At 35.2% G+C, this 13588-nt stretch overlaps 1 protein-coding gene across 2 annotated transcripts in view; it reads right to left on the reverse strand.

Annotated features, from left to right (window-relative positions):
* Nucleotides 1-13588, reverse strand: part of LOC106871350 (uncharacterized) — a 63793-nt gene that overhangs the window by 18758 nt on the left and 31447 nt on the right. Inside the window, exons 2-9 of one of the 2 annotated variants that reach the window (XM_089356287.1) lie at nt 12826-12905; nt 10810-10960; nt 10272-10462; nt 7140-7226; nt 6082-6180; nt 3336-4064; nt 2676-2765; nt 344-521 (exon numbers count right to left, since the gene is read on the reverse strand). In XM_089356287.1, coding sequence (XP_089212413.1) covers nt 344-521; nt 2676-2765; nt 3336-4064; nt 6082-6180; nt 7140-7226; nt 10272-10414 — 1326 coding nt within the window. In that variant the 5' untranslated portion in view covers nt 10415-10462; nt 10810-10960; nt 12826-12905. The remainder of the gene's footprint in view (nt 1-343; nt 522-2675; nt 2766-3335; nt 4065-6081; nt 6181-7139; nt 7227-10271; nt 10463-10809; nt 10961-12825; nt 12906-13588) is intronic. The other variant, XM_089356286.1, reaches the window with a different exon arrangement.

A 13588-nucleotide genomic window follows, 5' to 3' on the forward strand; every position in this document is an offset into this window, starting at 1 on the left:
GACCTTATATTTTGTAAATGGTGTACATACTTAAGGAATAAAAACAATTATTAAATAATGTGGTAATATCAAAAAAGTTCACATCCAAATTACTCTGTCTCAAATGTAATGCTTATTTATTCACATTGTTTTGAATTATTCATGCATTATCTCATAGCTTTGAAATTTCGATGATGTAATCATTTATTTTTAGAATGACATTTTGTAGGTGTGGTGGATAGGTGTTAGAGGTCAGACCTGGTTGGTTTGAACATAAAACTGAATATTTTGGGCCAAATATGGCTGGTTTAAATGCTAAAAGGTTAAATTGATTTTAAAAAAACAGGTAAATTAAAATGCTTACCTTATGAAAGAAGTGACACTTTTCATATCGCAAATTAAAGCAGACGACATCTTTGAGTCCATCGATGGCATACATATCTGCAATTACCAGCAGTTCTACCACATCACAATTATCAATGAGATCAACAACACCACCGTATAGAAAAAGTAATAATTGTTCTAAAACAACTGAACTGATACTGCAAAAAGGAAAAAGAAAAATGCAATCATTTTAAAGTATATATATAAATACAAGTCATCAAAGAAAAGGAATCAATTTTAGACAATTAAAAGAAATCATCATCATCATCATTTAACATCCGCTTTCCATGCTAGCATGGGTTGGACGATTTGACTGAGGACTGGTGGACCAGGAGGTGACACCAGGCTCCAATCTGATTTGGCAGAGTTTCTACAGCTGGATGCCCTTCTTAACACTAACCACTCCGAGAGTGTAGTGGGTGCTTTCACCTGACACTGGCACAAGGGCCAGTCACGCGGTACTGGCATTGGCCATGCTCAAAATGGTGTTTTTTACGTGCCACCTGCACAGGAGCCAGTCCAGCAGCACTGGCAATGACCTCGCTCGAATGACTTTCTAATGTGCCAGTAAGGCAACGCTGGTAACGATCACGCTCAGACAGATTTGGTTAAAGTGTATTCTCTATGTACAGAAAAACTACATTTTCTTCATTTAGAGAAAATATTTTATCGAGAATAGAATTAGTACAACAAAACAGTACAATTCATATATAAGTTAAGTTCATCATGGTATCAACCAGACAATCGAATGTTGTTATATACCTCACAACGATTTTTAAGAAATGTAGTGGATATTTTCCACCACAAATATTATATATATATGTAAGAACGACCGTGCGAACTCAAAAAGGAGAAATGGTGACAAATGGAAAAACAGAGGACTCCTTTTATTTAAACGTGTCACACGGTCGAACACAAAATAACATATCAAAGATGATATACATAAAATGTTATACTACGATAACATATGTGAATTCGTAAATATCAGTAAAGAGACGATAGAAGGCAACCGTATAAGATGTATAACAGAGATATTTATTGTGGCGTTAAAGATGTATGTCTGTGTGAGAGTGTGAATGCGACATATAAGAACATAATCAAAGACAGGCCGTCGTACAAAGAAAAGTATGTACGTGAGTGATACATGTATGTGTATGTGAGATATTACAGCAGATAGAAAGAGTCAGTAACACGTGAGCATTTATACCAGTTCTTGAGTACACAATAGGATGAGTCTGTATGTGAAAAGAGTTGAGACTGTGTGTGGCAGAGCTGATCACTAGTTGTGATGTGGTGGCTTCTATGCCGGGCCGTGATTCTTGTTATACAGATGTTCGGCGTTCGTCGCTGGCTGAAATCTTGTCTGTTTATTATCGTGGTGAAGCTAAGTCACCTAACAGAATCGAAGAGAGAGATGTGCTGCGGTGGTTTAGTTTGGTGTACATAGTAAGTCGTGTAGACGCTGGTGGAGATTGATGCTGGTTAGTAGTAATCGTAGAATCGTGTTGGTCATGACGATGATGCTGGTTAGTAGTCGTAGACTCGTGTTGCTGATGTGGCGGCGTTGTTGGTGGTCATCGTTGGACGGAGCTGTTGATGTGTCGCTGGCTGCCGCTGCTGCTGCTGTCGTGTGGTACACGGAACAGATCTCTATAGAGAAACTGGACCGAGACAAATTTGCTAGGTATGAGTTGCTCTATTTAAAGCGTTAAGGGGGCTCCAAGACTAGTAGAAAAACACTATCACGTGACCTTATTAAGGGTTGTGATTGGTCAGTTTGCGTTCTGGCAGGAACGGTTCGAAGAAGTTGCCGATTCGAATAATGATCAGTCACGTGATGACAAGGAGATGGGTTCTCCGCTACGCCCGCGCTTGTTTATATTTAAATGAGAAGAATGGCGATAGCAGTTTTGTATCTAATGGCAATAGGTAGTTTCACTACATATATATATATATATTGTTGTGTCTAGGGAGAGTCATAGTGCCTTGATATAATACACTCACCAGTTCAATTTTCCATTTATTTATATATTTATTCCAGAAAGATGTATTTGCAACAGTTTCAATGGATTTTGACTGACTGTCCATTTTTGAAGCTATATGTCAATAGCTTTTAAAACTATTGAAGCTATATGTCAATAGCTTTAAAACTAAATATATAAAACATATTTTACAAAACCCTACAAATGATATGACCTCTTAGTTTACTAAACATTAAATTATTATTCAACAATTATTTTTCAACAATTTCCAGATAGAAAAGAGCAAAAAAAAAAAAAAAAAAAAAAAAAAAAAAAAAAGAAAGAAATTACCTCTCTAAATGTAATTTCTCAGCATCTGTCTCCGCCCATGATCCATTGAACATAGAATAGAAATATTTTGATCTGCTTGCTAAAATACACCTGACAAAATAATAAATAATAATAAAAAAAATTAATAATAATAATAAAATTATTATTGTTAATAATAATAATAATGGTTTCAAATTTTGCCACAAGGGCAGCAATTTTGGGGGAGGAGATTAGTCAATTACATCAACCCCAGTTTTCAACAGGTACTTATTTCTATCAACCTTGATAGGATAGAAGGCAAAAACCTTGGCATAATTTGAACTCAGAACAGAGTTGAATTTGTGATGGGAATTTATAAATAAAATTTTCATTAATTCTATATTTGGTGACATATAAGACACTTTTTTTTACCAAAGAAATGTTTCAAAGGAAAAATAAGTTGTCCTGGGTCCTATGTGCAAAGCTGGGCTTCCCATAAGCTGAGTTTGTCCCTTGCACCCACTTTTTCCTAAATATGTGCAACTGAAATGGGGCTGTGTCTAATATGCCTGGATGTCTTTAATGCCATCAAATACAGAAAATCATTTTTATCTATCTTGATATAGAGAAAGGTTTGCTAACATTCATATCAAGCAACTACTAAAAATGCATTTATGCTTTTCAAGTTTTTAGATTTCTTACTTGTGACTGCGAAAGTCTTGGGTACGTGCTGTTAAAACACAGTTTGTTGTAGTTCCCTGTAAAAGCATCCGTAATAACTGACTACCAAGTTTACAACAGGCCTCATGTGGCAGACTGGTCGAAGTTGTAATCAAGTCTGGAAGCCGCTGACAGGCTAATAAACTACTTGTAATAGGTTCTGAGGTGGGTTCTTGTAAATCTTTGGTTGTTTCTTCTGGTGGTGCAACAACAGTATCACAATTGACAAACGAAGCTTGCCGAATCTCATTGAACTGTTGGCGTTGGGCTTCTGGACTTATTGAAGGGCTGATATTTTCAACAGATTGGTGCGAGCCGTAGCTCTTGCTGGGTCTTGCTAGCTCAATAAAGCTACCATTACCACTGCTCTGAGAAGAAGATAAAACAGAAGAACAAGACATTTCAGTAACACTGCTGCCATGACTGCTGCTATAACTGCTGCTGGTGCTGCCACCTCCGTAATTATACAGGAAATACGGAGAGGACTTCTTGGTGGGAATTGCTTTAGCTCTCTGTATAGGAATGTGGAAGCCATTGTTGAGAGATGTTTCAGCATGTTCTGAGTACGGCTCCAACTCTGTGCTGTCCTCAGGGTTACCATTCACACACGATGACTCAGCAAGGATGTCATTCTCTGAAGTATTTTCATTGGAAAGTTTCCTGAGAAACTCTTGTACAAGAGTGTCAGCACACTGCGTTGTATAGAGTTGCCTGCAGAATAGAAGAGAAATACAAAATCATTGTGTAAAATGAAAACTTTTGCAGCAACAAAATCACATTACAAAATAGGAGGAACAACAAGAATATTTGTAGTAACTGAATATTTTCAAGGAAAGGAAATTTCGGTTACCAATCATAAACAGTATAGAAACTTCTAGTTGCGAAGACAAAGAATATACCTCTTTGATGTAAGACAAGGCATCTTCTTTTACTTGTTTCAGTCATTGAAATGTGGCCATGTGGGAGCACAGCCTTGGAGGGTTTCGATTCAACAAATCAACCTCTGGGCTTTTTTTTTTCTTAAAGTCTTGTGCTTATTCTATCGGTCACTTTTGTCAAACTGATAAGTTATGGGGAAGTAAACAAACCAACACCTGTTGTCAAGTGGTGGGGGTTAAAACACAGTACAATCACAAAGACACACACATGTATATGCAAATGAGCTTCCACACAGTTTCCATCTATCAAATTCACTTACAAAACATTAGCTAGCCCTGGGCCATAGTAGAAGACACTTGCCCAAGATGCTGTGTAGCGAGACTAAACTTGAAGCCACATGGTTGTAAAGCAAGCTTTTTAACCATACAGTCATGCCTCCATGGTAATTTTACACACAGAAAACTTGAAAAAAAAAAAAAAGGAAGAAAGAAATATGCTAGCAATTAAAGATTCTTGTTTGAATAAAAAACAAAAAGCTATTTTGCCGCATGATGAGATGAAATTTTTGACACAAACTTCAATACCTTATTTCTTTGGCGTCTAAATCTATAAATACAATATCATATTGGCTTCCACAAAATTCAATATTAAGGAAATAATACCCAAAGTAAAGAATTTTTTTAAACATGTTACTTCAACCACTTTTTAAGAAATGAGAATGATTTGAAATGATGCCAAATTCTTCAACATATTGCATACAATAGCATTTATATTGATTTTACGGAAATTGCAAAATTGGTTTTTGTCTTTCTTTTGAGTCAAACATGTGAAAAAAAAGAACCAGAAAACTTTAAGCATGTGAAGAAAAGGAAATTGTTTGCTCCAATTATATTTTTGGTAATGGTGGTACAAACTGCTTGTAATGTTGGTTTCACATTTTGGCACAAGGCCAGCAATTTTTTGAGGGGGTAGTCTATTACATTGACCCCCAGTGATCAAGTGATACTTATTTTTATCATGTACTAAAGAATGAAAGGTAAAGTCAGCCTTGGTAAAATTTGAATATGGTCAATGCCAGGTCCGCCTGACTGGCTCCAGTGCTGGTGGCATGTAAAAAACACCAGCCGAACGTGATTGATGCCAGGCCCGCCTGAGTGGCTCCTGTGCCAGTGACACATAAAACACGCCCACTACACTCTCGGAGTGGTTGGCGTTAGGAAGGGCATCCAGCTGTAGAAACACTACCAGATCAGATTGGAGGCTGGTGCAACCACTGGCTCTCCAGACCTCGGTCAAACCATCCAACCCATGCCAGCATGGAAAACAGACATATGATGATGATGAATGTAAAGACAAAATGCTGCTAAGCATTTTGCCTGGTGTATGACTGATTCTGCCAATTTGCTACCTTAAACTGCTTGAAATATTGAAAATTAACAACATTAGTTATTTTTCAGCCACGGATCAGTAATGAAGCAATCTTTTTATATTTTTTAAGAGACTAACAGAAGAACAAACACACTTAAAAAATAAGTACAGAGATTAATTTGGTGAACTAAAACTTCTGAGGTGGTGTTCCAGCATAGCTGTAGTCCAATGACTAAATAAGTAAAATAAAGGAATTCCATTTTGCCTTTCATCTCTATAGGGATCGATAAAATATGCTCAAGTATTGTCCCTCTCTCTCCTATAAATGCTGGCCTTGTGTTAGTATAAGAAATTAATATCTTATTCTACAAAGACTATTTTGAAAATCTGGAAGAGCTGGGATAAAATAGAAAGTCAGAACTTTAGACAGCCGTTTGTTAGAAACAGCTCTAAAAGAGATAAAACTGACGTATGAACTTACCTTAAAAAATCACGGACCTCTTTGTAAGTGACATTTTTTGCATTTGTAGAATTATCATTTGCCAGGTTATTTAACAATAGATTGTAGATATCTCCTTCTCTGAAAAACAAAAAAAAATATTTAAGTTTACTGTATTACGTAATCATGTTTTTTTTTTGTCTTTTTTCACAAATTAGCTCATCACTGATTTCTAGCTTCTCCCCATCCCACCCATCTTCTAAAACCTGGGTAGTTATGTAGCTTCTCTACCACAAGAAACCTGTTCTGCTCCAATCTGTTTCCCCTCATATGTTACCACTATCTACTACTTATTCTCCCAGCATAAAGTTCTCCCTCCTTATTCAAGGTTTCATGGTCTTGTAAGCTACATGAAAAAGGCACCCAGTACACACTTTAAAGTGGTTAGCATTAGAAAGAGCAATTCAGCTTTAGAAACCATGTCAAACAGATACTGGAGTCCTTAGGCCAATCAGATCCTGTCACACAAGCTAATCCAAGTCAACATAAACGTTAAATTATAAGTTATGGAAGGAAGGACAATACCCATGGTCTTTGCAGACTCTCTCAGAGGTGATGCATAAAAAAGAACCTGTAGGCCAATACATGCATGAAAAACTTGAATAGGAAGGTAACTGGGTCTGAAAAGCTTCCAAAAATGACCTCTACCATGGATCAGTTGAAAATATTAAAAAAAAAAAATCATATTCAACACTGATGTTAAAAAAAAATCTACTTTCCAAAACTAGTGACATTGGAAAATTTTCTGCATGAATTTGAACTTGACTTTTGATTTATGGAATAAAATAATGTATACAGCTGAAAGAACTTTATAAATATCATAATTTTAGAGATACACAAGATAGCCTGATGCTGGACTAAATGCATTACCATTGTTAGTTTCATCCCTTTCAGTTATGAGCTCAAATTCTGAATCTGACCATACCTGACTAAGATTTCCCTCTCCCTTTATTTTTAACATAATATATGTAATGTAGTTGAATACAGTGTTCTCCTAAAAGAATTGAACTTCATGCAGAAACAGATTGTATTTAAATTACCTAGCTTGAAGGATGATTTTATGAGCAGAAATTTCATTGTTCCCTATATTAAATGTAAGGTCTGGATGGATTGCTTCATCAAACATGCTGCAACAGAAAGGAGAAGAAAAAAATATTATTTTCAAGAAATTATGTTGGAAAACATACAATGAAAATAGTTCCAAACTAATCAAGAAAAGAAAGTCAATGTTATCTTAGATAATCAATACCAGTATTAAAAACAAAACCTAAAACCGTGGAGCATATTAATGGTGGTGATTGCTGCTAAACTAATGCAAATAACAGACAATTTCTTCGTTTATTTCCTTTATTTCTTTGTAACCCAAACCTTACAGCTATGAGTCAATCCCTCTTCTGATTAGATAGAATAAATATGAAGAGATTTATAAAATCTAACACATGTATTTACACACACACACACACATTATAATGTTCCCATCTATACACAGATGGGAAATTCTTCAGTTGAGATGTTGCTTTCATTTTCTCATCCAAAAGAAAGATATAAAAAAAATAGTTGTTTATTTCATGTCAGTTCACACTTGTCACCAATAAGGTCATGAATCAGCAGAATCATTAGGGTGGTGATACAAAAAAATATATTATGCAGTATTTCTTTCAGTATTTTACATTCCGAGTTCAAGTCCCATTAGAAGTCAACCTTGCCCTTTATTCTTCAGGAGTTTATAAAATATGTGGTCTGATACATAAGTATCCGGACTGTTGCCATAGTAATGAAGCTAGAGCATGCAAGGTGAAGCTACTTGGCACAGATTGACCTTGAACCCTGTTGTGTATGTGCACTAAGTTTTAACATTCTAGCTAACTTCTGCTTTTTACAGCAGTACTTGGAAGGAAGGTGTGTAGTGTGTGATTGTCGCATTGACCATAACAGAGAAAGTTGGGGAGAGATCTGCATCAAATTTTGCCAAAAGCTTGGTGATACCTGCTCAGAGGCCTATGCAAAGTTTTCAAAAAGTTTTCATCATTCTCTACACAATCAAGATTTTGTGCAACTGATCTTTCCTGTCAGCTTAAAGCAGTTTTGGTGCAAACTTGGCAGACATGTGTCTCATACCCAAATCTTCAGTGATAATGGACTGAACTGAACCATAACTAAACTGCACATTCTCTGATAACTTATGAATGGTAATTCAATGGTTTTCCTTCACAGCTGCATGCACATCTGAGATGTTTTTTGCAGTTCTGCAATGCTTTTCGCAGTTCTGCTGGTTGCTGTTCTCAGAACATTCGTCACTATTGACATTTTTTCAGCCATCTTGGAGACATCTGAACCACTCGTACACTTGTGTGCGGGTCATACACTCCTCTCCATACACTATCTGCAACTTTTTGTAGGCCTCTGAGCAGGTATTGCCATGACAACTTTCTGTCATAGTCAATGCAACAATCACACACTACACACATTCCTTCCAAGCACTGCTGTAAACAGCAGAAGTGAGCTAGAACGTTAAAACTTAGTGCACATGCAAAGCAGAGATCAAGGTCAACCTGTGCCAAGCAGCTTTACTCTGCATGCGCTAGCTTCGTTACTATGGCAACAGTCCGGATACTTATTGATCAGACCTCGTAAGTCAAACACCGGGGTTATTTTAATCAATTGCTAATCTATACCAATATGCAATGAACTGGCATGTTACAATAGAATCAAAATCCTAGTTCGACCATGGGGCTCTGATGACAGATGAAGTGACCCACCAGTTGGAGTACACATCAATATCACCTATATCTAAAAATCATCTATCACTGCCGACAAAACAACATACACTTCTATGTATTCATACATAGACATCCTCTGTCTTAAAGCCTACAGTGTTAAAAGAGACAACACAAAAGAAAAAAAAAATCTCTTGCCATTAATAAGAACCATGATCAATATTGTATATAAACAAACCAGACAAAGATCAACGCGAAACAGCAACAAACAGTTTGATCTACAATTATTGCCATTAATTCCTTTGTGATTTTCTAGGTTACCTCCAACAATTACACTCTAAATCAAATCCCACATTTCAATTATAACATTTACATCAAATTAAATCAACTGACCATCAATTCACAGTATTTTCTAACAAAATCCAATCTGGGTCATAGAATCTTCAACTTAATCTTTCTTCTGGTAAAAGGTTCTACAAAGTTTTTGTTTGATTTATAATAATTTATGTGTGTCAGAGAAAATATATATATATATATATATATATATATATATACACATACAAATACACACACAACCTCTCTCTCTCTCTCTCTCTATATATATATATATATATACACACACACACACACACACACACATACAAATACACACACAACCTATATATGTATAGGTGTGTGTGTGTGTGTGTGTGTGTGTGTGTATATATATATATATATATATATATATATATGGGAGAATATACGAAAAAACAACAACACACGAGGACAGGTGGTGTAAATAACAAAAGGATGTATTAGTATGACGCTCGGGAATACGGAAAGTCTTTGACGTTTCGAGCTACGCTCTTCAACAGAAAGAATACGGAGACAAGGAGAAAAACACGGAGAAAAAAAATTGAATAGTGTCCAGTCAACGGTCATTATATATATATATATACACACACACACACACACACACTTTTACAAGAAGAGTGGTGATAGTAATTTCAGAGTTACTGTCACAACTCATCTTGTAGAAGTTTAATATGTACTCTACTGAAAAAAAAAAAATTAATTCTTCAATTATTTTTATTTATAACTTGATATAAAAACACTAGTGGATAAAATGAGCCTAAAGAAATACTGGTATTTATAATTATTTTCAAAATACACAAAACTATCTAATTAGGTACTAAATATTAATATATTATTATATTAATAATATTACTATATATGAACTGCTAATTAATTTTATGAGAATTAGCATAGAAATAGAACCATTAATACAAAAACAGTGCTACTGCTGCTGATCATTGTCGTTATTACTACTACTACTACTATTAGCACAAAAAGAAACTGGAATAATATATTCCAGTTATGTATTTCCATAATAATACAAAAGAGAGTTGAAAATCTCTTAAAAACAGCTGCATTGCTACAAAGAATGAAACTATCAGAAGCCATTATTATACTCACCGCTGCATATCTCGTTTCAGCCCCTCTGTTAGGCGTTCTTGCAGTTTCTCCTTTTCTTTTGCACATTTTTCTAGGAATGCTATACTCTGTCGTTGTCCACTGCGGTCCTTTGGACGGCATGTTACTCCTCCACTTGGCCTCATATTGGCACTGACTGCAGTGCACTTTAAATATTCAATAGGGCTGTGAATCTAGAAAACAACACTTTTACAGGCATACTTTCCTTAACATTAGCAAGTTAAGAAGGGATGTATATATATATATATTGCCATGGGTGTGGCACTAAAAAAAAAGGGTCAGGTAACAATTCCAGGTATAAGGAACTATGTACTGAACCATTAATAGATGCTAGGCTTAGATGCCAAGTTATGATAATGTATACACATGGAAAAATTTTAAGGAGTTAAACTTATTTGTAATAAACCAACAAGCATGCAACTGTGAGTTGCTTAGAATTTATGAACTCTCAAGACAAGAAAAAAGTAAAAATCTAGTGAAAGGTCTCCAAGAGTTGGAAATGCTATAAATATTCCAGTACCTGTTTATTTTAGATATCAACTGAATTAAATACAGTGCATAGTTTACTCTCAGAAAACATAGGTTTCTTTCCTTGTTGTTGACTGTCCTAGAAATATCTAAGTAAATATTTATGTCAACTGCCAATTCTGAAGAAAGTGTTTTTTCATGATCTGTAATAAAAAGAAAATAAACATAGATAGAAAGATAGAGAGAGAGAGAGAAAAGTAATATATATATATATATATATATATATATATATATATATATATATTTTTTTTTTAAAAGAAGCAAAAAATGAAATCTTTAATATTAACAAATGATAAGGCAGTGAGCTGGCAGAATTGTTAGCACACCAGGTGAAATGCTTAGTAGCATTTTGCTTGTCTTTACATTCTAAGTTCAAATTCTTCCAATGTTGACTTTGCTTTTCCTCCTTTCAGGGTTGATAAAATAAGTACCAGTTGAACACTGGGGTTGATGTAATTCACTTGACCCCTATCCTGAAACTGCTAGCCCTGTGCCAAAATTTGAAACTAATATCAACAAACAATTTATTCAATATCTTAGAGCTGGTGAAGATAAACAGTCTTGAAATATGTACTCTATATTTGTTCATACTTCACCTATCTCTACCACTGTTGCTCAATGCCATATAGGCTTTGCAACACAGTTTTATTGTGTTGAACACCAGACCATATCTGATGTTAAAGTTTGGAAAATGAAATGAGGTATGAAATCATTTAAATAAAAAATATAAAAGTTGCATAACTTTTAAAATTTGTTAGGGTCCTAAGGAACCCTGCCAGCCCATGAAGGATTAAAGACAGTATGGTGTAATGTGTGGAAGCTTTGGCTGCTAAGTTTTAACATGCCGAATGACTATGCAGAGGAGCCATTGTTAGATCTTGATAAGGTGAAGAACACAAAGGTGCCAATAAATGTGAAGAAAGTATGAGGATACAAACTGTTACATGAAATTAACTTTTATTTGTGTACATTGCAGTTCATGTAGGCAAATAAACTATTCTCATATAAGCTACATTTAATGTCTACTTTTCCATGATTATCTATGGCTGGATGCACTTCCTGTTTCTAAAACAAGGTGATATATTCCATAGGCAGACGTGTTTTCCACAGAAGACTAGACATGGACATCATCTCTTGTATGATGGTGATGCATGTTTACAACCATTACATTATGTCTAGACTAGGGTACACAAACAAAACACATGCACATAAATACTCACACACACACACACACAGATATACATATATATACATGGATATACATATAGACATACACATATACACACGTGTAATGGTCTTGCATACAGTTTCTTATTTCTTTATTGCCCACAAGGAGCTAAACATAGAGGAGACAAACAAGGACAGACAAAGGGATTAAAGTCAATTACATCGACCCCAGTGCGTAACTGGTATTTAATTTACTCAGAACGTAACAGCAGAGTTCAAATTCCGCCGAGGTTGACTTTGCCTTTCATCCTTTCGTGGTCGATAAATTAAGTACCAGTTATGCACTGGGGTCGATGTAATCGACTTAATCCCTTTGTCTGTCCTTGTTTGTCCCCTCTATGTTTAGCCCCTTGTAGGCAATAAAGAAAAAAGAAACGTTAACAAGCCTCTTAAGCAAACTACATTCTTAACCACTCAGCTACACCTTAGCTACATTTATAATTTTATATAAACATTACTACTGCATAGAGGGTAGTGAAATTTTTTAAATTAACAAGCAAGCAACAGTAAATTTCTCTTGAGTCAGCAAGTATGTAATAATGAATTAGCAGTAATAAAACAGATTTCTTGACTCAGATACTGGTGCATAGTACAATTAGTTAATTGATGCACCAACATTAAGGCAAAATCAGGAAGCTGAGTTTTAAACAAGCTTTTACAGAGCATGTAAAATTGGCAACTCTCTTTTCCATTTGAATAGATTAATTCAAAGTAATTCCTATTAAATTTTCACTGAAAAATTGAAAATAAAATACTTCCATAAAAATAATCAACATATTACCAAAAATGTCTGCATTTATTAACTTGAATCGTATCTACTTCAGTACAGAGTATAGCGGAAATTCTAAAATAAATTCAATCCTACAAGAAACAAAACAAAAAAAAAAATTTTAATCTGACTTATTTATTGATTTATTAAGTAAAATATGGTTTACAGTCAAGCAAAATATGGTGGTTGATTCTGCATCAGTTTTGAAAAAGAACATTCAATTGATCAATCAACTGAATTCTGATTAGTAAAATTAACATCTAAGGGTTTAATATGGTGGTTAGTCATAGATTCTACATTGGCTATTCATAATGTTGCATATGAAGAAAATGGCTACACTAAAATTTTCAAATATATTAACCTGCAATATTTCATCATAACGATGATGATGATCATCATCATGCAATGTCTGCTTTCCATGCTGGCATGGGTTGGACGGTTTGACTGAAAACTGGTAAGCTAGGGGGCTGCACCAGGTTCCAATCTGATTTGGCAAGGTTTTTATGGCTAAATGCCCTTCCTAACGCCAACCACTCTGAGAGTATAGTGGGTGTTTTTTATGTGCTACCAGCATGGGTGCCATTGACCTGACACCAGTATTGCCCATGACTATGGTCTCACTTGGCTTGACAGGTCTACACAAGCATGGTATATCGGCAAAAGTCTCAGCCACCTGTCACTAACTCCAGGAGACCCAATACTCAAATGGTGTTTTTTACCTGCCAGTCAGATGGTACTGGCATTGACCATGACTATGATTTCACTTGGTTCAACA

The sequence above is a fragment of the Octopus bimaculoides genome, chromosome 8 (genome assembly GCF_046866305.1).
Source record: "Octopus bimaculoides isolate indiv1 chromosome 8, ASM4686630v1, whole genome shotgun sequence".
NCBI classification, from domain to species: domain Eukaryota; kingdom Metazoa; phylum Mollusca; class Cephalopoda; order Octopoda; family Octopodidae; genus Octopus; species Octopus bimaculoides.